This window comes from Streptopelia decaocto (assembly GCF_964273445.1).
Source record: "Streptopelia decaocto genome assembly, chromosome: 3".
Classification (NCBI taxonomy): domain Eukaryota; kingdom Metazoa; phylum Chordata; class Aves; order Columbiformes; family Columbidae; genus Streptopelia; species Streptopelia decaocto.
The window spans coordinates 90,626,207-90,652,684 of record NC_138656.1 but is presented as its reverse complement, the minus strand read 5'-3'; the positions used below and the strand labels follow the sequence as shown (position 1 = coordinate 90,652,684).

The 26,478-nt window shown below is 37.3% G+C and overlaps 1 protein-coding gene across 1 annotated transcript in view; it reads left to right on the top strand.

Moving 5' to 3' along the window:
* COL19A1 (collagen type XIX alpha 1 chain) overlaps positions 1–26,478 on the top strand; it is a gene marked incomplete at both ends in the record, with an annotated part of 187,590 nt that overhangs the window by 4,339 nt on the left and 156,773 nt on the right. The window contains 4 exons of the mRNA XM_082048168.1: positions 3,565–3,639; positions 4,128–4,227; positions 25,323–25,446; positions 25,850–26,125. Coding sequence (XP_081904294.1) covers positions 3,565–3,639; positions 4,128–4,227; positions 25,323–25,446; positions 25,850–26,125 — 575 coding nt within the window. The remainder of the gene's footprint in view (positions 1–3,564; positions 3,640–4,127; positions 4,228–25,322; positions 25,447–25,849; positions 26,126–26,478) is intronic.

Sequence of the window (26,478 nt, the reverse complement as noted above, 5' to 3'; positions counted from 1 at the left end):
CCCTTGCAATGTACATGTCAGTGGTGTTAGATGGCAGCTGAAAACTTCACCTGAACAGAAAGTTTAATTATAAAGCAGAAGATAAATACTTGTAATGCGAATCTAGCCATTGCAGGTTACACTTGATCCGGAGGATCCACGAGAGCTTATTGGGAGGTACAGTTCCCCATCAGGAAGTGCACACGAGAGAAGTCTGTAAGAGTGAGACTGAAGCATGAGACGGAGTCTCCTCTGTCCTCCTTTGCACAGAAAGGAAAACCAGGCACAAGGGCTAGATGGAAGCTGCAGTTTGCTCCAACAGGTGCCCTGGTCATTCCAGGAATTCAGAACATGCCACTGCATGTTGCAGCAGATAAGCCTAGATGCAACGCCGTTGCTTTAATGCTTTCACATAATGCTATTAGAAAACAAAAAAATGTCTTACTAGCATCTTATTGGAGAGACAGAAGATCAGTGACCTGTGGTATACCTCCTTGATTTGCATAATTATATGTTTTATAATAATAAGCTCCTATGTAGAACTCATTGATTTCTAAATATTAAGGTCTGTAAATTGTTCTATGGATAGGTGATCTCATTAATTGACAGGTGTGTTAACTTCAGCTTTGACATCACTATTTTAATATGAATTGTGGACTTCAATCATGTGCAGAGCAATCTAGTCTATAAATATAAGCTTGTTCTTTTTACTGCTTTATTAGTTTTATAGTTGTGTATTCTAGCAGGGCAGGTAGGTGCATGATTTCCATGCTTCGATTAGCATTAAGAGTTTGTCTTGCTCTTTTTCTTTCCTCAATGTCTTCATATAGATCTTCGAATTTAGCAGCCCACAGGCTGAATGCATAAACTCTCTGTTTTGTCTCAGGCCAAAGGAAATTTCAAGATCTGCCAGCCATATTAAAAAAAAATCTTGGAAGAGGCTAACTTTTTGACTGTACAAACTGTAACTGTAGAAGGAATTTTCATCAGGCATTAGCAATAGAAGTTGTCAGTCTTGGTATGGAGAGGTTTTAGTTTTAATGTTTTAGAGTTTTGCCTTAGCTCTCTGGTAAAAAGAAGAACATTGGGCTAAAGGAGTGCATCAGCAGCATGAGATAGAAGATTCACAGTAACCCTTTCAGTTCTTTTGGGGGATATGGTATACAATGAAATAAGTAACACTTACATGGCATGTCTGTGCTGTGACTTTTATGCCACTGATAAAAATAGGTCCACAGTCCAGTCTATGGCATGTGAGGAATCGTTGCTATCATCTGGATAACATAGAAATTAAGGCTTGAGTCTTTATTTGGACTTAGAAGTAAGTGGCTGAAGGAAATAAGCTAAAGCTCTCTAGTGTTTCACTGCTGAGCCCTCATGTAAGTTAATGCTGAAAAAAACAAAAAACCAAAAGCAACAGGTTGTGTCCCAGGTTCTCTAGAGCTTACCACAGTAGTTCAAGCTAAAATCAGCAGTAATTCATATCTGGCTACTCTTATTGTAAGTACTGTAAAGTAATCTAAACAAAACGTAATCTGCCCCACAGTGTGCATATATATATAACCTTGATTAGAAAACACATAGATTTAAGGAAAACATTAGTCAGTGTATGTGTGACATGCTATTGTGGCTTCAGCCAGAACAGGCTTCTGTTACCCCAACATATTTTTTGTAGTTTTACCTGTGTAAATCTACCATAACCACATTAATTGTTCTGGAGTGGCTACAGATGAAAGTCTATAGTCTAATAATCTGTATAACTGATTGAAGACTGAGGTTTGTAGATTAAAGGGTATCCAGGGTGAGCCTGTTTCTGTCACGTAGTGTGTATGTGTGTGTCTATCATAGGGTGTATTGAAATTGCTATGTTAGTATGTAATTCCAGTGAACACTTTTCACACTATGTAAAACTCTCTGCAAAACAAAAATGGTGAAAGATCTCATTTCGGTTTCAGAAATTTCAACATGAATGTTCTTTACAGTTCTGCATCTTTTCTGGGGAAAGGGAATATGCAGTGGAAATTGCTGCTGTTTCTAATGCATTGGGTATCTACCTGCGTAGGTAAATGTATGTATATACCCATATTTATGTATATATACGAAGGAAAGAAAGAAAACATTGGTGTAGTGCCTTAGAAATACATCAATTTATGATTGATGTTACTTGTAATTGTATACTGCAATTGAGAAGTAAAGGAAATGGAACTTGATGAATCTCATCAAAAAATGTCTTCTATCTGATCCGTTCTTTATACAGTTGACATAGTTTTCATTAACCGTGTTGTAAGGAGACATCTTTATATCTGTATTATATAGTTTAGTTTCACTTTTACTGGTTGTTTCCAATTAGTCATTCCTAATCTAGATCAAATTCTGTAACACATTTAATAGAATTGAAGACTTTTGAAGGATAATATGCTTTCTACATTACTACAGATTGAATGACAAATTTCACATGTTTTAAGATTACAAATATAGCTATTTTGAATGCCAACCTGCCCTCTCGATGCTCTTGAAAATCTTTAAATATAGATGATTTCCAGGTTAGTGGTAGGACATGCCTTCTTACATTTTTTCATTGAACTGACACTTCAGAAAACCCCTCAAGCTTCACTGTTCAGCGACTTCAGATGTACTTTGGCCATCTTTTTAGTTGTGTCAGCTCAAAATGGGGCTCTGTGCATCGGCCAAATCCTGCTCATCATCTTCCGTTTGATAGTTTCATTAGGGTTTAGCACGGCTATTTGCAAAGTTTAAAGAGTGAGATCTATTTCTGACCCATGCACGTAAGTGACATTTCTCTGTGTTTTCTTCTTAAAAGTGTGTATTCCTGTGTATGTGTATATACATATATACACAAAGAAGAAAGTTCTTTATTATTCAAAAAAGATACTGCATATTAATAATACATTGTTTGATCTAAGTGTTCCGTTAGATTTAACCTTAGAATTTACCATGTTCCAGATTTTGGAACATTTTGCTTGTTTACCTACTTTGATTTAGACTTAATCCCCTGTAAAGCTGATTAATTCAACCATTTTTTCAAAATATAAACATTGCTTACATTGTTTATTATATGATATGATTATATCCTTTTTAATCCACATTTTGAAATTACTGTTAACTGAAGTAACAATAGACTATTGTGATGGTAATCAAGCATTTATGCTTTATTGTTTTATGTTTGCTAATGGGGGAAAAAGAAATTTTTATAGTAATATAGCTGGAAATACAAAAAACTTAGAGCAGATGTTGTGCTTTATATAGTATTGTAGATGGAAAGAGCTTTGTAAGAATTTAGTGTATTTCTTCTGGTTGTATTGTTCATGTGAGCTTTAATCATAAACATCTGAATTAAAATGTGATAAAATTTGTATCTGCTTATATTATTAGAAGTGTAGTGTGAAATCTGAAATATTGCTCTTATTTAAATTTTGTAATTTGGTTTATTGCTGTTTTTCTTATCGTAAAGAAACAAAAAGAAATATTCCTGTTAATATTACTATTGCTGTCATGATAGTTTGTTCTGAGTCATTTTTGTTTGATAGAATTTTATGATAGATATGAAACTGTATTCTCTTGAAGGTGCCATGTGTCCTTTAATGAAAACAGTTGTCCATCGTCTCAAACAAATCGGCAGAGACAGTCTCATTTTTTCAGGTAAATGACTACACTAATACAGATATCTGAATTAATTGGCTAATAGTGGATGTATCGGACTAAAGCTGGCCTTAAAACTGAAAGGACAGTATAGAATGCCACCCTCATACTCCAAAAGCTGTTGTTTTTAAGAAAGCGAGGTTAAAATCAGAATGTGTTGTTCTTGGAAAGTATTGGTTCAGATTCTGCAGCCACACTCATTTCCATTGTTTTTCCCAAATATCCTGCATTCTTATTAGCTCAGAGGATAAAGGGGAATAACTAATGCATTTCTCAGGCTGCAAAGTCATCTACTGAGTGAATTTTGCACTGATAGTTTCTCTGTCAATAAAATGAATATTGGAAATTTCTCTGACTTGAGGTACTGGTTTTCAAAGTAGCTTGTCAGTCTGTACTCTAGAAAGTGACCAAGCATGCTAAATGTCAGCATTTACCTTCATTTTATAAATTCCATTAAACAAGCTAAATAATTATATTGTATTTCACAGGGTTTGATCTGGCAGAAAGCTTTTCTTTGAGGCAAACATCTTGTGGAGGGGAAAAAATCTGCTTTAAACTGGGAAGCGCACCTCTCGTCAGAGACACAAAGTAAGTGGAATACTACATTCATGCTAAGTCTTTACAAGACGGAGCTCAGACTAAACGCTGCTGCTGAACTGAAACACTGAGCAGTGTATCCAAAGGATGCCGCAGAAAGATAAGTATGTCTGTTTTCAGGCACTTTCATCTGTAACAGTTTTTTCTTCAGGAAACATTTTGATTCACGTCTGCTTTTCTTCTGGAATCTGGAAGCATCTAAGTACAGAGTTAATTGTGAATCTCTCTTTCTCAAATTGTGATTCTGATATTGAAAACTCTACTGTTATATATAAATATTTATGGAACAAAGTAAACAAAGACATTTCATGGTATGACAAGAAGTGTTATACTAATCTCTTAGTGAAATTGTCTGTCCTCTCTCTCATTGCTGCTGGCAGGATTAATAGGAGAGAAAGAGCCACTATTTCCTTAAACGCTATATTTTCATGATTTTTTTTTTTCCGGTGGAATTGGCATCTTGCCATTGAGCAGCAACAGAATGGTGGATACTCAGTGTAGAGGCAAAACTAGTCAGCATCGTATTTCCACACAGGTGGGATGAAAAGCAGAGACTGCATGAAAAATCAAAAGGAAGGTGAAGGAGAGTAAGGCACAATGGGATTGGATGGATTTACGTTTGCACGGGGATAAGGAAATGGCAAGAAGCAGTTAGGAATGTAGTTTTAAGTTCCCTGTGCTCAGTGGAGAGAGGATCATCTCAGAGCTTCTTGGTTGAGATGTGCTCCAGGTCATGGGACTGTGGTTTCTGTACAGCACGTTCCTCTGGTGACAAGGGAAGCAACTGTCTTCCCGTGTCTTCAGGTTGGACATTCTCTGTTGCAAGAGGTTTGGCTCCAGGTCATCTGGGAAAAAATACACCCAGCCCTCGGAATTCCCCTTTGGGTGGATGCTGGGCAGGGCCGAGAGGGGCTGGGGGAGGCAGGAGGCCAGGGGAGAGGGAAAAGAGGGGAATCGGAGACACCAAGCAAAGTGATCTTTGGGACAGGAGAACATTTAAAGAAATAGGACCTAAATATTCTAGAGTTCTAGACAGATTCTAAGTTTTTTTTCTGAGGTATTAGATAGTGTAAATGCTAAATTTTTATGCTTGTGTAATTCTGCAAAGTTAAACAAGGTAATATCTGTCTTTTTTAAAAAACACCTTGAACATTTCCTATTGAAGGAAAAATCACTACGTAAAATGACTTAACATAGAGAGCACTCTATTTGTATTAGAGCCTTCCCAGTATTACGAAGACTGTCTTTAGAACAGGAAGAGGTAAAATTAGGTACCACCCATACATGTCTTTATTAAAAATATTTCAAAAGCTTATTAGTAAGAAAACATTTTAAAAATTCTTCTATTATTTTTACATTTCTTTCAATGGAGAGGGATTTGAGGAAAATGTGAGACTATAGAAGAGTAGAAAATCAAGGCAATATCAAAACATGTGGGGCAATTTTCTGTATAGGAATTAAAAAGCTAAGCATTACTTTGTGTACGATGGAACGCATGTTGCAAGCTGACTTATTTTATTCTGAAACTGTAAGAACATCAATGGCAAAAATGGAGTGAGAGAAGCTAGAAATTGGAAAAGAGTGAATTATTTAAAATTCGTATTACTTTGAGGGAAAAATCACGATTGGTAAGGATTGATTTCTGAGAATTTGATATTTTTGGAAGGGACTGACAGGTGATTTTGAGGTTGAAAAATGTCAGCCTTTTTTCTTAGCTTTTAGTAGACCTGAATACTAATATCTATGCTTTATTTTTTCTAAAACAGCTTATTAGTGAAGGCAGAGAAAATAGGGAATTCACGTCATGGCTGATAGCTGTGGCTTAGCAAAACCTTAACTCTTAGTGGGTGCAAGGAAAATACTCTAGATTATTTTCCTTTTTTTTTCTATCAGATCTAACAGATTTTTTTCTATATTTTATGTGTTCAGCTTTTTGGAGGGAGGATGACTCTGAGATAAAAATGGCTACTTTTTCTTCATTTTCAGGCTGACTTGGGCAAGGGATAAAGAATTTCTATAAAAGGTAAACCTGGAGGATAGGTGATTTGGCTTTAATGGTCTCCTGCTTCTCACATTCCTCTCCCTCCCTGTTGTTTTCTTCTATGTGTCCTCATTAAACGAAAAAATAAAATCATTCTAGATTCCTCTAAAAATATGCATATCCAATGGATGAAAACTTTAGCTGGATGAAGCAACTGAGATGTTAATAAAATGGGTAACAGTGCTAATATATGAATAAAGTTAGGCTGAAAATTAATATTGCGTTATTGATGTTAACAAGGTAAGGTTTTCTGTCAGCTTGCTGTGAAAGTAAATGGAACCTCTTACATACATCTCCGTGAACAAAAAATGGGTATTTTCAATAACATTCAAGCATTGCAGAATTTCTGTTAACTCCTAGTCCTCCATGGCAATAGCTTTCCTCATGCTTTTTTAACCTTTCTTCACAGAGAAATGCATGTCATAATTGAGAATAGAATAGAATTTACTTTTTCATTCAATATGTTGAATGTTTAATAGCTTTCTGTTGTTGAGATAACACTTCTGACAAGATTTTTAAAAATTATTTGTTTAAAGTATTTTTTTATAGTCTTCTGAACTTCAGAGTTGGTTTTTAAAAATAAGGGCAGAAGGCAATCAGGAGCACAAAGTCAGATTTTGACATGGTAGCGTTAAAATGAAGGATAGTCAGGAACTCGGGTATCTGTCATCATACCTTAGAATTTACTTTATCTCAGTTATTAATGCAGGATATCTTGTAGTACATTATTTTTATTTAAATCTGCTTCTCTTAGGTTATGTCAGATTGTATGGTTCTAGACCCCTTGTGTTGCTAGATGTATGAGGTTTTAAGATCATTCTGCCTCAGAAAATATGTTAGTAGACGTGGTGTGCAGTAAGCAGCAGAACAGTGTTTGTTATCCATCCTGCAGGAAACTGAGAGTATCTGATTAAGCTGACTAGCAAGTATCAAGTAACTTGGCACATCTCCTCTTGCATTTCATTCATTCAGTCGTAGTGTGGGTAATAGAAAGCTATGCTGTGCCATTTTTCTTGTGTGATGCCATTTTGGTTTTTTCAATGGACGTGGAGTAGTGTTGCACCTATTTATATGTTGTAAATAATTTACAATGCAGTGTCAGCTTGGGAAATTGATTATGTCTATTTGTGTTGGATTTTAGTTATATCTCTTTATCTCTTTTTGTGAGGGAGTTTTGTGTGTATTTTGTCTTGTGACAGGAGATGGTTATCTTTTCTTATGCTCCATGTAAATGAGTATTAAATACTAATTTAATTTTAGTAATATTTTCAGGATTAAAGAGTGATTTTTTTTAAAAAAATAAAATACTGTGAGTTACTAATTGCAATTCTTACGCGGACGTTAATATAAGTTATTCCTGAGTAAAGTAGTATAACTGAGGCTTTGAATCCTGAAGAAAGTCACAGTAAAATACTGTTATGGGGAGTATCTAGCTGTACAGTCATAATAATAGTAATTGTATAGTGTTTTAATTTTATCTCAATAAATACATTTTGGAGTTATGTTTTGTTCTCTAGAGTTGAACGCATCTGCCTGTGCTGCGTGTTGCAGTTTGGCGCAGAGCTCACTGGCAAGGGCAGCCCAGGGCTCTGTGCTGATAGCAACTCCCCCAGGTCTGCCAGCGGTATTCGGTACTTCTGGACATGGGGCCTTCTAGTCTGAGCTTTTTTCTTCAGTTGCCTTAGAGTACATAGCTCTATGATGAAATAATTTCACTGTCCTTCTCTAAAGATCCATCAGATGTCAGTTGTTCCTCATTCTCACTTCTCTGGGTTGCTGGTGAGCCATTTTTTTTCTCCTCTGAAAGCACCAATAAAGGAAATAGTAAGTTTATTTCGGCTGTGTTTCAGAATGTTTTTGAAATGGATGTTTATGATTAGCAAATGTTAATGGCACAGTCATGGCTTTCTTATTTTGTAGTTTGTTTGGCTTGAGAAATCATATTAATTTACTGAGGAAATTCTCGTAGCTGGCAGTTAAATGATCTCAGAGTTACAGCGGTTGGGATTACTCTCACGACTTTTTTAGGAATTCTTCCCCTTTCGGTGTGAGATACTACAAAAGAGCTTGGATTTTGACTGTATTTGGACTACCAAGCCCCACCAGTGATGTTGTCACTGGCTGCTGCCAGAAGAGCTGTGGCTTGGGCCAGATTTCAGATGAAGTGTTTCACCTCCTTGTGGTGTCTAGTTCCTGGATGCAGCAATACTGTTCCCGTTTCTGTCAGTATATTCCAGGCTGGAGAATTATTTCTGCTGAGAACAGAAATCACTGATGAAAGAATATTTATGTGGAGTTGTTTGTTTTTCATGTTAAACTTTTTAATTGCAAAAAGTGCATAGGGAATTTCATTTCCTAGAGCACAGCTAGCATCAAGCGAGGCAGTTTCTGTGTTCACCATTAAAAGCCTTTTCATAGCTAGCACTTTTCTCCCCGAAGGCACCTATCTCTGGGTGGCTTTGCAACTGTTTATTTTGTCGTATTTTCTCTGGTTCTATCTGCTGAGACTTCTTTCTTCACTAAAATAATAAATACTGAGTTCCTTGCATATGACTTCACCTGTCAGTGAATGTCCACATGGGCATGATTTTTTATTAGGTTTTGTACATGGCGTGTGATTTGGGCAGCAGAGCCGGGTTCAGCAGATCTATATTAAGCAGTAGTATACATATTTCTTAAATGAAGTATGGAATGGATAGATGTGAAAATCAACAGCTTCCAAAAGATTTATTTGAAAACTTTTAAAACATCTACTGAAAATGGCAGTGAGGAGGCACCCCTGTTTGGGGGCAGTAGTTCCAGTTGTGCTGACCAGCTTTTATCTGTGCCCACACAAAGTCCCGCTAGCCTTTAGTCTATTAAAATATTAGATGGTTATGTAAGAAACCACCTCTCCTTTCCTACATTGGATACTTATTTGAGGTCATTTGAGCTGTTGGAGCCAACAATGCTAAGACTGAAATGTCTGGTATTTTGGTTGCAGGGTATTTTCAAGAAAAGGGCCTTGTCTCTGCAGTTTGCTTCCTGAGTGTGGGAGCCTGAGTTTAGTGTAAATCCTGCAAGAAATATGCCCCGATCTTTTTATAAAATTTAAAATTCAGACATTAATTATTTTTTTATTGCTATATTGGTCTTGAATAATCATGTAATTTATCATGTGATTTACGATATGGAAATAATTGAGAAAGCAAAAGTAACAACAGATAGGTGGCAGAGGAGAAGAATGTATATAAAAGTGTATAGTACTTACATTGAGTCTGACTGCGAAGGAACAGAGAGCAGATAAAAAATGTTTTCATTAGGCCACTGACTGTAGCAAATCTGAACTTTTTGATCTCTGGTGTGTTCCTCAGACAGCAGAGCGCTTAATGTGACAGCGTCATACCAGTTGAATTGGTGAGACAATGTTCGATGAAGGGGACTGTTTTGTTTCCTTTTTTTCCCCAGCAATGCTATTCTTGCCGTAAAGTGCTTTCTGACAAAAGGGCAGGAGCTTTTGGGAAATGTGTAGCAGCACTGTTTGTGTGGAACCCCCAATGGGTTCAGGATGAAACTTAAGGCAGGTAATAAGCAAATCACAGAAGCACTGGGTGAACAAATATTGAAGACAGTTTACTTTCCTTACTTGAAAAGGTATCCTTAATTTGAAAAACATGTATTTCAGTTCAGGTTAGTGTTATTTTTTTTCCTTCTGACAGTGTTTTAAAGGAGAAATCTTTCCAGACAAGAGTATTATTTGGAAAAAAAATAAAAGTAGGAGTTCAGCTTCACAGCAGTCCCCTCCAGCTCTCAGCCTCATCTCCCTTCCTCCTCATCATCGTCAGCTTCTCTGGTCAGCCAGGCCAGTGGCTGATCCCCGTGGCTGATCCCCAAGGCTGTGTGATCCCCAGCAATCCCAGCGGGGAAGGAGCAAGAACGTGCTGCTGGGGCAGAGAGCAGCCTGCCAGTAGCTTAAGCAAACCCAGAAATTGCACCTTCATTTTAATAGTTTAACCTGCCCTGAGGAAAAAACTTCTATCGTTGTGATTAAAACAATGGCATCTACAGTAACTAAGCAATTTCACTTTTGTGATACACTCCTATAAAGGATTATTTTTTATTTTCATCTGACATGGATGCCAAAACTATTTTTCATTTTTCTTATTGGATAGGATAGTAAAACTTAAAACAGATACTGCCATAGATGCCACGATTGCTAGACAAAGTTATTTTGTTATTAGATTTCTACGTTCAGCACAAGCAGTTTACCTGGACGCACTCCTGTGGGCCTTGTTCAAAATGTGGAACACAGATTCTGCCCCAGGTGGTTTGGTTTTCTGGTACAGTAGCAGAAGGGAGCCTGAAGTGGTGCTGGACTGTGGGGAGCTTTCACAAGTTTACACGTCTCTTATTCCCTGCCAAACAAGCTGATTTTTGAGATCTTTGTAATGTTATCTTTTTTTTTCTTGGCCATCCTTTTTGAAGAAGAAGGTTCCCAAAAGTGAGTACAAGATAGTACTGTAAATTGAGAAGGAGGCTGCAGATCCAAGTCTGTAACAAGAACTGTGTTTGATGAGAACACTAGTCAGAATAGTTTAAGAACAAAAATACTGCTACAAAATTAATATAGTTGAAGCGTCTTAGAAATCCAGAGTAAATATGGATATATACTGCAATGCTATATGCAGCTACACAGAATTTAATGAAATGTACTGGATATAATGCATGCAGCTGAGGATAGACTGTAGCCCACATATGTTGCAGTATAAAATTAGAGATTGGAAGATCATTTATCCGATTTGCTGATTGGGTTGAGAGGATTCAAGTGTCTTTGTAAAATGCATATAATTTCTCCAGCAGAAGCAGTGGTGCCATGTGCTTCAGAAGTCATTTATCAGCAGACTGGAAAAAACCCAAATGTAGTAAATCAGATTTTTTTTTTTCTTTTTCTGGCTTTTGTGATTTAACGCTTTGTGAAATGTGCTTTGCCTTAGCTATGCTGCCAGACATTCCTCCTCTTAACTGAAGTTACACCTACAAAAAGAAGTTTGTGCTGATACATCTGTGTCTACAATGGGGCTTTTTTGTTTAAAGATGTCATAGAAATATCATTCCCTTTCCCACCTTGCATCTGAGTTTTTAGTTTTTCTGTCTAAAAATAGTTCACGGGCTCTCTCACAGTGAAACTGCCTAGTGCTTTTTTTATTACACTGATTTTCATTTATTTTCAGTTGATTGTGAAAGATTTTTGGCCTCTAGCATTTCTCTGTGGTTAGCTCTTCACAGTTTTCATCATTGTGCTATGAAACATCTTTTATTTATGGAGATAAATTGCCAAATTTTTAAAAATACTTATTTAATTTTGCATTAACAGTACAGTCCTGGATTTTTCACTTGGAGGTCTGTGTATCAACTTGATTTCAGTCATAAGCGTAGAGAGTTTGCTGATTGCAGCCTTGTCTCAAGTGAATATTTGTCATGTCACCAACTCATTTCAAAACTTGGAATGATTTAATAAACTCCAAGATGAAGAACAGTCTCCAATCTATAGAAACGAAGTCCTTATGTACAGATATTGGTGTATTAGCAGACCCATGTGCAAGATATCATAGGGGGGGTTTATTTAGTCAATATGATGAGTTGCAGAATCTCAGAATTCTATTAAAAAAAATAAATCCTAAAAATATTCTGGGATTGAGCATGATGATACAGGATTTGAATAACTTGTTGATAGTTCCTAATATGGCATTCGGCTTGTAATTGTCATATGAAAATGCATGTATCTATTATTTTTGGGATTAGGCTGCTGCTTATTGCTACATCCATGATAGCAACATTAATGTTAAAGTCCTTTAAAAACTTCAATTTATCTCTTTTACTCGTTTTTCTCTATGAACTCTGCTGAGAGTTTAGTAAGAAATGTGTATGTTCATAGTCTACGGTGCACAGTGTTGATGACTCATACTGTTGAATGCATATCCCATACAATAGCAATGTCTATTTTATGGCTAAGGAACGCGAGGTTTCCTTTGGACCTCTCCTGAGAGGTAACCACACAGGTAGCACCATCAAGCTGCTGTGACTCCACTCACCTTATTTTTTATCTTACTGGATCTGTCTCTAAATGAGCAGTTCAGAATACTAGATGACTGCCAATTTAAATTCATCTGTGAAACTAAACATAAAAAGAGAATGGTATTCACCAGGAGCACATACCATAATAGGGGGGAAGAAGTGCACTTCCAGGTCCGGTTCTTGGAATTGAGACGCTCCATGCTGGATGCGCCTACTTTGAAGTACAGCACATGTATCTGCAGCATGAATTTATTGCTGTCACTCAGGATTGACATCTAGCATCTGACTTGTACAGGATCAGTAGATAACACTCACCCATTTTATAGGTAAAGGTGTTATTTGGAAACAAGGTGTTTTGGGAAGGGAGTCTTCTAGGGCAATCGGTTGTCCTTTTTAAAAAAAACAATCTCCTGTGAAATTAGGTCACTGAGAATGTTTCGCATAGGTTGTTTCATTCCTATTTGAACTGTGGACAATATGTGATAAAGACAATAACTCATAAGAATAATCATATGGACAGAGACACTAGAAGAAAATGTACCACAACAGGACCAAACATAGAAGATACATAGTAGTGAGTAGTGGTAGTTCAGTAATGAAACTATATGATAACTTGAATGTCTGAAAATGCTAGATGCAATAAATGCAGTCAGACATCTGTGTTTACTGAAAAAGGAGCATAGGCTTTGAAACTATTTTTTTTATAGGTTACTTTCATTTCCACAGGACTTTCTTTAAATTTAGGAAGTGATAAATGATTGTATCACTGTTAGTATGTGGAGAAAGAAATGCTTTGCTACCAGGAAATTACATAAGCTTAAATTTGGTTTGTTGTGAAAGTGTTAGGAGCACTAAAAAAACAATTTGTGCTTCAAGATAGCTGATATGATTTCATGGAAATGAAAAGTCATGACTCATTAACTGATTGGAGTTCTTGAAAGACTGAAGAGTTATAACACAACCTTGCCTCATTGCTCTCCTTAAGGACCAGTTAGCTCTACTAATATCAATTCATATTATGTTTAACATTACATTTTTTTACACCGTTCTAACTTTTGTCATAGCAGTTAAATGTCATGTCTTTAAACAGCTCATGTTGGATTGATTTTGTTCTCATACACAAGTAAATGTGTGTTCCTCTCCAACTGTCTCTAGGTGACACTACCTGAGCAGGGGGAGTTGGACCAGAGGTCCCTCCCAAAGTCAGCCACTCTGTGATTCTATTATAGACTATACCATTAATGGATTTTCTTCTGTAAGAATATAGATTCTTACAATATTGGGTACTTAATTCCATTGTGAACCAAGTAATTTATAGGGTAAGAGCGAATTCATCAAAATGCTGGGTTTTTTTCATGGAATGGTGAGGGAACAAAGTATTTTCTTTTTAAAACTTCCATAATATTGCTTGTATCTTTTTGCATGCTTAAATTTTACAGTTTTACACACTGCAAAATATTAGTGATATTTTCTTTGCTGTCATAACTCTTCCACTCTTCACCTACTAACCTGAGGTTTATAGTAGATAATACAATGTTCCTAAAATTTTCATCAGCAGTGAAGATTCCAGTCTCAGCCTAACCATTGAAAAATAAGATCATTGTTTATTCTGGTTCTGTTACTTTCACACAGAAGTTACTGAGATGATCCAACCTCAAACTAAGTTATAGTTAATAAATAAGCATGCATTGTTTTAATGCAAAGTTTTGTATGGTGAAGGCTTTGCTGTTCTGAGAAAAGTTTGTGAATTCCCAGCATACCAAATTTCCTTGTTTGGATATAAGGCATCTGGCCCCTTTGCCCAGCCTGAGAAGGACTCCTGGTAATATCCACCATTCTTTCAAGTTGGGTTTGGTGGACTCTTTTGATGGTCTTAGGAAAAATCTAAGTAAAATGTTCGTTGACTTATCCGAAGCTTGAACCCTCCTTTCAACACATCTGTCATTCACCTGGTGCAAGACCCTGTCTCTCTTTACAAGCTTTTTTGGTTTCTCTCCTAGCCCTTTAAAGGAAATACCTGGCCGTTTCCCAGCTAGGTCTGATAGGAACAGGTCACAGATCCTTGGCCCATCCTGTTAAACATAGCTATGATTCAGCAGATAGCAATGCAATGTTGATGTTTTTTAGCTTGAGAGATGCAAGGCTCAGCTGTATATACTCTTTTTTACTTTCTCAAAAAAGCGATAATTTCCAGTTTCTGAAAATGCTACTAAGTCTTTCTGTGTGACGCAAAAAAAATTTTAAGCTTTTATTTTCCATATTCATTCACTTAGAATCTATGAATTTTAACAGGTTTTACAAACTGTAAAAGAGCACATTATTTATCTAGTTATCCTTCAAATTGTAAGCAGAACACCAAGCTTAAATATTCATAGACTAGTCATGCTGTGTGTAGGGGGTGTTAAAGCAAAAACACGTTCTCTCTCTGTAGCTTCACTCTTGCAGCTGACAGAGCTACTTATTTCAGGTCAGACCCTGGTATCTGGTATCATTAACCTTCTTTCCTACTCTGTGCTCTTCTGTTGGTAATTTAATCCTCTCCTCTTATGCCTTTTTTTTTGGGGGGGTGGGAGATCAGCTGGAAGCAAGATGGGTAGATATATCCATCTATAACAGTGTCATTGGCTGTAGTACCTTCGGTGTTGCCTGTGTCTTTTTTCTCAAGCATTTCTTGTGATTTTAGCTTAGTGGTAATTTATTTGTAGGCAGTCCTGCATGCTGACGAGGAGGAGACCAGTTATCCAAGCAATTTTTTTAGGAGATTAGGAAAAAAGCCTCACTCTGTTTGGTTCAGCTGCACTCCATACAGCAGTTCTTGTAGTTCTCCCTTACCACTGCCAGTCACACTGTTGTGTTCACTGTGAGCACTCAGGGTTTTCAGAAAAGGGATGCTGGACTGGGAAATGCTTTGCCTTTTAGTATCAGCCAGGGTTGTCTAGGACCTTGCTGAACAAACCAGGGAAGGTTGAGAGAGGTTCTCCTCCCTCTCTACTCTGCCCTGGTGAGACCACATCTGGAATATTGTTTCCAGTTCTCGGCCATGTAGTTTAAGAAGCACAGGGAATTGCTGGAGTCCAGCGTAGGGCAACAAAGATGATTAAGGGAGTGGAGCACCTCCCTTATGAGGAAAGGCTGAGGGAGCTGGGGCTCTTTAGCATGGAGGAGACTGAGGGGTGACCTTATTAATGTTTACAAATATATAAAGGGTGAGTGTCATGAGGATGGAGCCAGGCTCTTCTCGGTGACAGCCAATAGTAGGACAAGGGGTAATGGGTTCAAACTGGAACACAAGAGGTTCCACTTAAAGAAACTTCTTCTCAGTGAGGGTGACAGAGCACTGGAACAGGCTGCCCAGGGGGGTTGTGGAGTCTCCTTCTCTGGAGACATTCAAAACCCACCTGGACACATTCCTGTGTAACCTCATCTAGGTGTTCCTGCTCCGGCAGGGGGATTGGACTAGATGATCTTTCGAGATCCCTTCCAATCCCTAACATTCTGTGATTCTGTGAAGGAAGGGGGGGACCCTATTTCAAGTATAGTCAAGAGTTAACTTTGCTACTGCTTGTTCCATTGCTTCATTGCAAAAAGCTACTAAAAATTTGGGATGGGGTGAGACTTAAGCAGGAAGAAATTAAGGGCTCTAAGGAAACAACATAGTAGGCCGGGTAGCGCAACATCCTGCAGAAATACACAAAGTGGCTCTCACAAGAACAGCATGAGAAGGCAGAGGCTGCGAATCTCTCAGCATGCAGCTCCTGTGTACCAAACTAAAAAGACTGTTCTGTTTCTGGCATCGGCTAGTGCCACTAGATACCTGTACAAATATCTGTACAGTGCTAGTAAATTGGCTGTGAAAACCTCCGAGGATAGACAAATGCTTAGGTTTCTTCCTCTAGAGAAGATTATATGGCTATACAGGCCAAGAAATAGGAAACATCATTCCTCATTTCCTCCCTCCTTTCCAAAGTATTATGTCCATTGTCTGTCTTCAGACTGAAATGGTCGTGTCCTCCAATCAACAAATTCTCTATAGTAGGCTGAATTTTCTTTGTTTTTCCAGACAAGAGCAACAACTGAGATCTACAAATCATTATCACTGCACCGTAGATCTTGCTTCAGGGTAGGAAGAGTGTAAAAATGCGTGCAGTTTTCACTGCCAGTTGATTTTCAGAGGTTACAGTAATTATTTTTTTTTTCTGTAACATCTTTAGAGGGTTTCTTGATCAGCTGAATAACTCCATTCCATTGTAGATAATCACATTTAGTATAAGGACTTAATATCTCATTGACTTCAGAGACTCCAATAACAAGACCTGTTGTCTTTGTTCCATTTCTGGGACCACATGAATTATGGAGCTGCTCATAAAATATCTAAATAGAGACAGGTGTCAATGTTAAAAGAAGTATGTAAAGTTCCTTTAAAAGTGCTTAAGTTCACATCCTCTTCTCTTGATGGTGGCCACACTTGAAAGAAAGAACACCACAATTGGATTTTAGGACACTTAGCACAGCAAAATGGCCTTGAGAGATTATGTAAAAATGCCAAAAATTTGGATATAATTCTTGAATGACTTGAAGAAAACTTAAATCTCTGACATTCTTTCAGGCACATCCTAGCTTTAAATTTTAAACAAAGACCATGTCTTAGGAAACAGTCACATGACACAGAAGAAACAGACCGATGATCAGACTTCTCCATATTCTACCATTAATGCCCAAAGAGAAAATTTTGTCCTTTTTTTGTGGATTGCTTATCAGAAATATGTCAGACCCTGGTTAGTTTCCTTATAGAGGCAGTCGATTTACTAGTGTGGTTCTGAATAAGGAAAGCACTGAAGATTTCTGGAACGTTCATGGTGGACAATCAGACCGTATTTGCATGCATGCAGGGAGGTTTCATTCCCTAGAGTGAATTCCAGGAGTACAAACCTGTTAAAAAAATGGGGATGGGAGGGCTCATGCGTATTATGTTCTACATTTAGCTACAGAAAGGAAAAGAGAATGAGGTGTACGTCTAGCAGGAGCATGATTCCTGACAAGGAATGATGAGACTTCAAAAGTTATCGTTTTCTTTTGAGTTATTTTTATATTTTCAATGTAGCTTTGATAGGGAGCTTGATGCTGGTACTGGAAGGAGCTCTTTCTAACTGACATTATTTAACTTTGATGCATGAGCAGATTTAGCATCCATAGAATATGGGGAAATGCTCAATGAGAAGGCACTTGGTATGAGAAACGTCACTATATTCACAAAACTCTAAAACCAGTAGACTGTATGCAACTTCTTATTGTAATGTACATGTGAGGAGGAGTAGATGGACTTGAAGGTATCCATTACTGACACATCAGTATCTGCTATGGAGATGTTACCTGGCTGCCACAACTACTGAAAATGTGTATGAGAAGAATCAGGTTGAAAAACCAGGCTGGGACAACAGAGACTGGATTTGGTCATTTTCTGGCAGCAATGTTAGAAACTTCTGTGTGTTTCTTAGTAAGTTAGTAAGTGATGCCAACAACCTGGTGTGAGCAGCCTGGGGTAGAGGGACACTAGAAAGTATCATGCAATTGCATGATTAGGAGACAGCAAATGCAATGTCTTTTTCCCTTTGTGAAAGAACTAGAGTTCCATGTTTTTCTCATCTCTGTTCCCCATCTCTCAGACAGTGAGAGCACTGTGTGTGTTTGTTCTTTGGTCATCTCCTAAGGAAAAGAAACAGTCTGAATGCAAGACCTGTATCTAGTGTAAGACCTGAGTAAGTCACACAGATTGACTTTAATCTTTCTGAATCACAGGTAACCATGCATTAGATGTTGAGCTCAAAAAGATGTCTGGAGGAACATCTCAATGCCCGTACACTGCAAAACCAACCTAAATCTTTTTAGTACCCTATACGTTTCCTTTACTTGCTTTGTACATAAAAAGGCAGGTTAGTGTAGTATATCTGTTGTCTGGATCCACTCTGTTGTGTTCTGTTTTATTGAGTCTATACTGGTGTAGGTGTGGAAGGATCCTTTGAGTATGAGATAATGTAAGTAAAAATTTAGCTTGCTGAATTAGTCGGTTCTGGCTTTCTCCCCTTCCCTTACTCATCTTCCTACACAGCATTCACTGGTGCTGTGGCTGTTGTTCTTTGTCACTCTGTATGCCTCTGCATGGAAAGATGCTTAGTACTGATTAAAGCAGCTTAATTTACTATGTAACATTCAGGCTTTGCTAGGTTTATTTTTATTTTCCAGGAACAAGGAATATTCACTGGTAGCTTTCAGACCTATTTGGGTCATAAAACCATTATCCATGTTGATCAGGGCAAGTGCATAACTGTATCAGAAGTGCTGAGTGTTGTCTTCCACAAGATAAAGACTCCCAAAGCCTACATTTTGACCTGAATTTTCTCAGAACTTTATTAGGCTGTAGAATTTTGCTTAGGAAAATAAGAAGAAAAATTGTTGCATGCCCAATTTCCATTATTATATGTTACTACTTTTAAGTCTGTTGTTCTTATTGCTGCTGATTTTTTTATTATTATTATTTTTTTTTTTCAGAAAAGTTAAAATGCACAGAAATTTTCCAAACTTGAAAGCAGACATAATTTCATTAGCTTGACCTCTTTCAAATCGATGGAAGACTGGCCTTTGACTTCATTAGGGCTGGGAGTTCACCAATAATTCCTGTAAATGAGAATACAGAATACTGTTGGAAACCTTAGCAGAAAAGTATCCTGAGTGGGCATATCCATTTTGATATTTCTGTTTCTCTTTCAAATCAACATTTCTTTTTTAAATGTTCTTTAAAATTTTTATAGCAATAACATTGACTTTCACAAAAAAAAAAGAATTCTAAACCTGTATATATCAAAAGAGGCATCTAATCTGTATCTGTTCAGTAAATGAAAGCAGAGGTGTGCTGAAGTATATGAAATATTAGGTAGATCCCTGTTCTGTGTTAAAATAATTTGCAGCTTTGCTTTCAGCAGTACATTTTCTGAGTGGGTTGCACTGTCCCTTAGTAATTAATAACTCTTAAGCTGTCTGAATAGTTTCCTTTGAGTTGCATCATATAATGTGTCGTATGAAAACAACTTGAGGCCTAATGTAACATGAAACTGTATAGTGCATCTTAATGTGATTTGAGGAAGATGGATGGGAAGGAAATTATTTCTTATTCTGGGTTACAAACAGCTGTTCTTAACTTTTATTTGAAAATAATTTAAAATACCCTTTCTAGGCAGAGATTGGTAAATTGTTCTAGTTATTTCCCCTTCTCCCATTATACCAGTAAAGTCAGGCAAAAATCAAGAATGGACAATATAGTAATTTGATGTAGAAACGTTGAGAATAATGGGGAGATTTTTTTTTTTTTTTTCATTTAGTCACCTGAGCTTTACTTTTTTATTCATAACAGTTCTTAGTTTAAATCCCTTAATAAACACGTAAAGGTTAAGATTTCAGTGTCTTCACCAACATAGTACTAAATAAATCATTACCCACCATAGGAAAGTTGTTTAAACCAACTCCTTGAGTTCTGGTCACCAAATTATTGTAGCGTTGTCATGTTACAAGTGACATATACCAGGTAATGGTATATGTCAGCTGGAAGAGATATGTCTTGCCATAAACTCTAAACATCTCTCACTTCACTCTCAGGAAATGTAAGCTGGCTCATCTTTCTCTTCTTGGAAGATATTCAGCAAGCTGGAGGCTTCATTGATACTTGTAAATACGGAAGTTTATCATACACTGTAGTGTATTCTCATTCGATATGGAACAATCACAGTTCATAAGATTTAAAAATAGATGCTGCTTTTCCATTAGTGCTTTTTTAAAAATAAAAACAAAAGGTAAATAAAGGATTGCCTTACTAAATTTGATATGGGTAACTCAATGCTGCTTTACAAAGATAGAACTAAAACTGTTTATAGCACAGTGAATACACAGTTAATTCATTCATAATTACTTCTTTTAGCATGGTAGCACTAGCAGAAACAGGTGATATCTGCATTTAAGAATTTTTCAGTACTTTAGAAGAAACAAGTGGATGAGCAAATATTTTGTCAAAAATCAGTCTATACTTGATCAACATACAAACAGTGGAAGATATGCACAAATACAGTTGTAAAGTTCATGCAAAATTCCTGTAACTGCTCTCTTAGTAACCTCATAATGAACAGTCTGAGCCATGCTTGGGCCACAATACCTATTTTAGGAGAAATTATGGCTGCATTTAATGCAGCAAAAGAGGAGAATGCAAGAAAAGCCTTTGCAACTCTGAGTATATTTATGCTTTGATAGAGTGGCACGTAGTTGTTGCAGGATTTTTGGCATGTATTTATTAACTTTCTTGATGCATCTGCCTGGTGCTTCAACCTGTGGAACATTAAGAGATACCTGAATGTCTGGATTTGCAACATATACAGGTATGACGTAAAACCTGGGATTGTTAGGGATTTTCCTGCTGCTTGTCTTCGGTCTCCTCAGTCTGCCAGCTGGGGCCTCTGTAATTTACAGTACGCCCCAACCCAGCAGACTGGTGTGGTGCAAGTTCAAGTCTGTGAATTCAGTTCATGTGCTTCAATTCCTGCTATTGTTTTCAGCAGTTTCCACCAAGGGTGTGCTTCTCTTTGAGAACACAGCACTCCATTCATCAACTTTCATTTTTTATTATATACTATTGACAATATGGACAGAGGGAGAAAATGAAACTGTCTGAATTCCACCTAAAAACGTAATGTAGTCAGACTTTGGGCGCCTAAGTCTCAAAGAACGATTCAAGTTGCCTACTCTCAAGCACCACCTAACCCCTGGTGGCACCTAAAATGAATTATTTTGAACAACAGGTTTCCCACAGCATCTGGGCATAAGTTCCAGGGAAGCTCAGAAGTGCTGTGGCTTAAGCAGCCAGGCATGTAACCCCCACCCAGGTTTCATTGTGACTCAAAGATGTGTGTAGAGATGCCTGAACTCTGCCTGTGTCCCCAGAGGTGCCTAAGCCATTGACTGTGCTTAGATTGCACGTGATAAGCTTGGACAACATTGAATTTAACACAAACCACAGCAGTCATGAGCACTGAAGTGTAGAAGAGGGAGAGAGGACCTTTTAAATAGCCTTAAAGGTTAGAGCAGTCACCCAGGAAGGATATCTGGTTTGGATTGTGCTAAGCTAAGGAAACTCAACAGCAATGGGTGAACTTGACTGTTGTCCCACTGTTAAGGGAATTGTCTGGGAGAGGAAAATCTCAGATTCATGTTTTTACTCTTATATCTGACTATATATTTGGGTTCAGACACTTTTTTTACAAAAAAACTCAGCATCCCCTGGTTCAGAGACCAGATGCCAAGGATACTCTCATTCACCTGTCTGTTTTAACTTGTAAGTTCTTTCTTGTCATCTTTATAGATGAATGTGCACACTTATTAATTGCTACCCATATTTCTGTAATGTTAGGGCTTTCTTAAGACTGTCATCTCTCTTACTGCTTTTGGCTTAGACACTATGATGTACTACCCTAAGTTAATGTCCTCTATATTTGTGCTTTACATCTGTAAACCTTGAGGTGAGCTGGATACAGGTTTCCTTCATATTTATTCTCTCTCCTTCTCCTGTTGTTCTTTCCCTGTGCCACATGGAAAGGGTAAATACTCAGTGAGGAAGTGCTTGTTGAGCTGTTGATATATGGAACAACTTGCTTTTGTATTTTTAATTAACATGCTGCTTCTTTACTGTTTTTACCCTTCACATGACATCTCTTTAGTTTTCTCATTAGTTTTTAAATATTGGTGGGTGCAACAGGAGAAACAGTATATTAAACATTCAAAGACCAGCTGAATTTCAAATTCAGTATTCTGGAAAATTTTGTTTTGCCTTTTCTCATATTCTGATATGAGGTTTTACATTCACATTTTTGTTCTGGCTTTCCCCATTCCCTTCACCCAACTCCCCCATCAGATTCCATCATATATTTGTTGTTTAAAACACATACATACTTTGCCTATTCCTGAGGAGCTTTTAACTAAGCTTTACACACTAGGAGGTACCATGGTAGTAATGATTAGATTTTTCTATAGTATCTTACTTATCATCCATACCTAAGTCACTTTAACGCTAGATGCATTCTTTTTGTTCCGTTATGTTCACTGGAAGCCATTCAGGGAGCAAGGGCATAGGGGAAATCGTGGATAGTAGTAGACAACATGCTGGTTTTCTGAGCATTTTGTCCCTTAATTTTTTTCCTTGTTGCCTTCGCCATCTGCCTGGAAGGGCTGAGTGTTAAGTGCACACTTTAAAGCAGCTGTTAATGAATTTTTGGTCACCAAGCATTGTTCATATATTTACATAATGAGAACTCTTCTCAGAATAACGACCTTGCTTCTGTGATGTCTTTGGTATACAGTAGTTGTATACTGAATTCATGTTGTTTGTTGGTCAAACACTGGAACAAGTTTCCCAGAGGGTTGTGGAATAATCTTCATTCTTGGAGACTTCAAAAACTCAGCTGGACAGGACTTAGAGCAACTTGATGGAAGTTTCAGGTTGGCCCTGCTTCTAGCAGGGGGTTTGATCCATTGGCCTCCAGAAGTGCCTTCCTACCTAAATTATTTTGTGAGTCTAACTAAATTTATTATTGGTCCAATTCTATTTAAATCTTACCTCTTTAGTTGACTTCACTGAAATTAGTGTCATGGCCTTACGAATTAACTTGACCTTGTCTGCTTTTCTCATTTCTCCCAATACAGTTTTCTCTCTCAGTTCAGAGGTAAGAGAAGATAGAGTGAACTCTTGCTCTGTTTGTAATGCTGGCCTGTACCTAAACTTTTGTCCGGTTTCCCAAATACTTTGATTAAGCAGTTGAGGAAGATAATTTTATATCATGTGCACTCACAATCATTTTTTTTGAGAAAGTTCTGAAAGAAACACTTAAACTTTTAGAAGGCTAATACTGTCATTCATTTGGATAGCTCTTGAAGTGTCAGGGAGGCTTACAGGAATAAGCAACAAGGCTTACAAGAAAAAAAAAAAAAAAAGGAGAGAAAAAAGTGCTCCCTATTTGCTAGAATGCCTACCATGTCCAGCAATGACTTCTGTTTGTTTTGCAGACTTATCATACCAATCGTGGTTTCCCCTTCATTCATTCGATGGAGACTTCTGATATTTCCCTTCCACAGTTGTCTGCCCTTTGCCCATTAATATAAACTCCCCCGTGTCTCCAAATATGGAACTTGCTGGGAAAGTTAATTGACTCTGGAGAGCTAATCAGATGCTCCCACAGCCAGATGTCCTGTCTAGGTTACAGCTGTAAACCTGAGATGACACATCCTTAGCTTGCCAGGACTGCTGTAAACCATAGGGCTCATCCCATGTCCAGATAGTTTACTGTTCTGCAGACACATACTCACAGATTACTGATGCCTAATGAAGGTATTTTCTTTGTAAATCATAAACATTTTTTTTATGCTACAATTCAGTGCAGTATGAAATCTAGATTTAAGTGCTGCAAAGCCTGTTCACTTTTGCCTTGCCTTTTGACACAGAAACTTCTGTAGCTGTACAACAGAGCATATGGGTCCTCTAACAATGTGGGAGAGCAGCCAATTTGGTCCTCGGATGAAACAGGAATCAGCTGTGGGAAATAAGCCAAAGAAGTGTGATTCCCACAGAAGGGACTTCAATAGGTATTACTCCATAAAGTAGATCTTTGGCAGGATTTAGAGCAGGCTTCTCTACACAGAAGGTGTTTTTCCTCAGATCCTAAGTTAACTGAAGTGCACTGATTTCTCAGAGGGTTGTGGGATTATTGTCCTGTCAGCTGGTGCTTTCCTCTTTTTTTGTCTTCTCCGTTTTTGTTGTTGTTTTGTTGTTGCAGGGGTTTTTTTTTTGCCTTTACGGCACGTTGTTGTGTAATTGTAATGCCATTTGTAGTTTTTTAGGACTAAACTGTTTACTTCACATGATCATGAGAAGACAAACAGAGGAAATTTTTCTGCAGCATAGAGCCCTCAGGTTTCCTCCGTGCTGATCCAGGGAATGCTTTTTGCGATGTGGCTGGTTGGGCCATCCTGACCATTTTCAGAAAACAATGTTAACATTTTCACTACTCGTGTATTGTGTAGTGTTTGCATCTGTGGTTTTCATTTGTCTCGCCTCTGTCTGAGGAAAGAAATAATTTGAAATGAAGAAGCTTCAACAGAAAAAAAGTAGATTCCACAATTCTAATCTGCTTAGTACAAAAATAGTGTATGTTAAATAACTGCCGAAGTCTGTACAGTTGAGTTACAGACTAATTTATTTTTTTTCTGAAATACAAATTTTTCAAATACTTTGTAGAAGTGGTGTTGTACTGCATTCTGTGACATAAGTAGCAAGTCAGACTTTTTTCTTTTAGAGGCAACAACTTATCTTAGGCAGGAAAGGAATAACAAAATCAAACAGCAGCAAGTAATTAATTCAGAATTTAATTCCTTATTTTTGTTCAAGCCTGCTGAAGTCCAGCTGTTCTGATACTCAGGATATCCAAGTCATTGCCCATGGAGGTCACTGGATAAAACTCCCTACTGAAAGCAGGACCAGCTTGAAACTTAGGTTCTTGTGAGCTCTGTCCAGCTGTGGTTTGAAAGTCTCCAAGGATGGGGATTATCCCACAAACCCTTTGGGAAAGATGTTCCAGTATCCCAAGCAGTAAATTGGGAAAAGCAGTATTTTAAAATATGTTTATGTGTACCATTCACTTTGTGGCAGTCTTTTAAGACTCCTATTTATAGTAATCACAGATGAAACTAAAAGTTAGTTAGCAAAATCTTCAATCATTTATTCTTATAAATAGACTGAATCGTACTTTTGAGAAGACGGATTTCTAAGTGCTGAAGCCCACAAATTTGTGTGAGTGAGCATTTGGCTTCCCGTTTTCACTAGGTTTTATTTCTGTTCATTCCTTTTAAGCAGTGTTTGTGTGTATGAGAATAAAAAGAGATCTTTTTTTCCTCTCTCCTATTGTAGGCAAGTATTTCCAAATGGGCTTCCTGAAGAATACTCTCTAGTTGCTACATTCCGTGTACGGCGAAATACCAAGAAAGAGCGTTGGTATATATGGCAAGTTTTAAATCAATATGACACACCTGAGGTTAGAGTCATCTTTGTTTTTTGGTTTGTTTTTTTTTTAGTTTCTTTTTTTCCTTATATAATATGGCAAATGTAACTTAGTGGATGTTTTGCCACTGGATTTAGCTACAGTTTATACGGAACAGACAGGCTGCTCTGAAATAATTGGTGATTTGTCATAGTAATAACAGAAATTTTAAAAAATGTATTGAGTTAAGACTATGAACTGAGATAAGAAGGAATGTTATGATTTCTAGCTGATAAGCATTTACAAAGTTACACAGAAGAATGCTTCGTAACATAATTCTTGCCCAGTCTATATAGTTGAAGTATTTTTATTATGTATATATATAGTTTATATGTGTTTTTAAATCTTATACCCTAACTTTTAAATGATCTCTACTTTTATTTTGCTTCTCTTTCAGATCTCTGTCCTTCTGGATGGTACAAAAAAAGTTGTGGAGTATATGACCAAATCTGTTCAGGGAAATATACTGCACTACACATTTAAGAGTCGAGAAATTTATCCATTGTTTGATCGGCAGTGGCATAAGCTTGGTATTAGCGTGCAGTCGGGGATCATTTCCCTCTATTTGGATTGTAATTTAATTGAGAGAAAGCAGACTGATGAAAAATTCACCATTGACTTGCAGGGCAGGACTCTGATTGCTTCTCGCGCTACAGATGATAAGCCCGTAGATGTAAGTAGCATGAAAGGAAAACCAGATAACTTGAAATCATGTTTTAGCCATGTTTTTACTAACACTATCCTAAAGAATTATGTAGATAAAATGTTCAAAACTGGTTATTACTTTTGAGTGTGTACTCTTAATTTGAAGTCCATAAGTCTTTTTCTCTAAATATCTAGTGCTGTAGCATCTGTTAAGGCAAAACTTCTGTTACCAAAGTAACTACAAAAACTCAGTCCTGGTTTCAGGAGTCTGCTTTCTGTATTCACTTTGGAGTAGGAGCCATGTATTTACGACAGACACGTTATAACTACATTTAGAGATAACTTCCAGCGGTATTTTTCTTTGATTTTTATGAGGTTTAT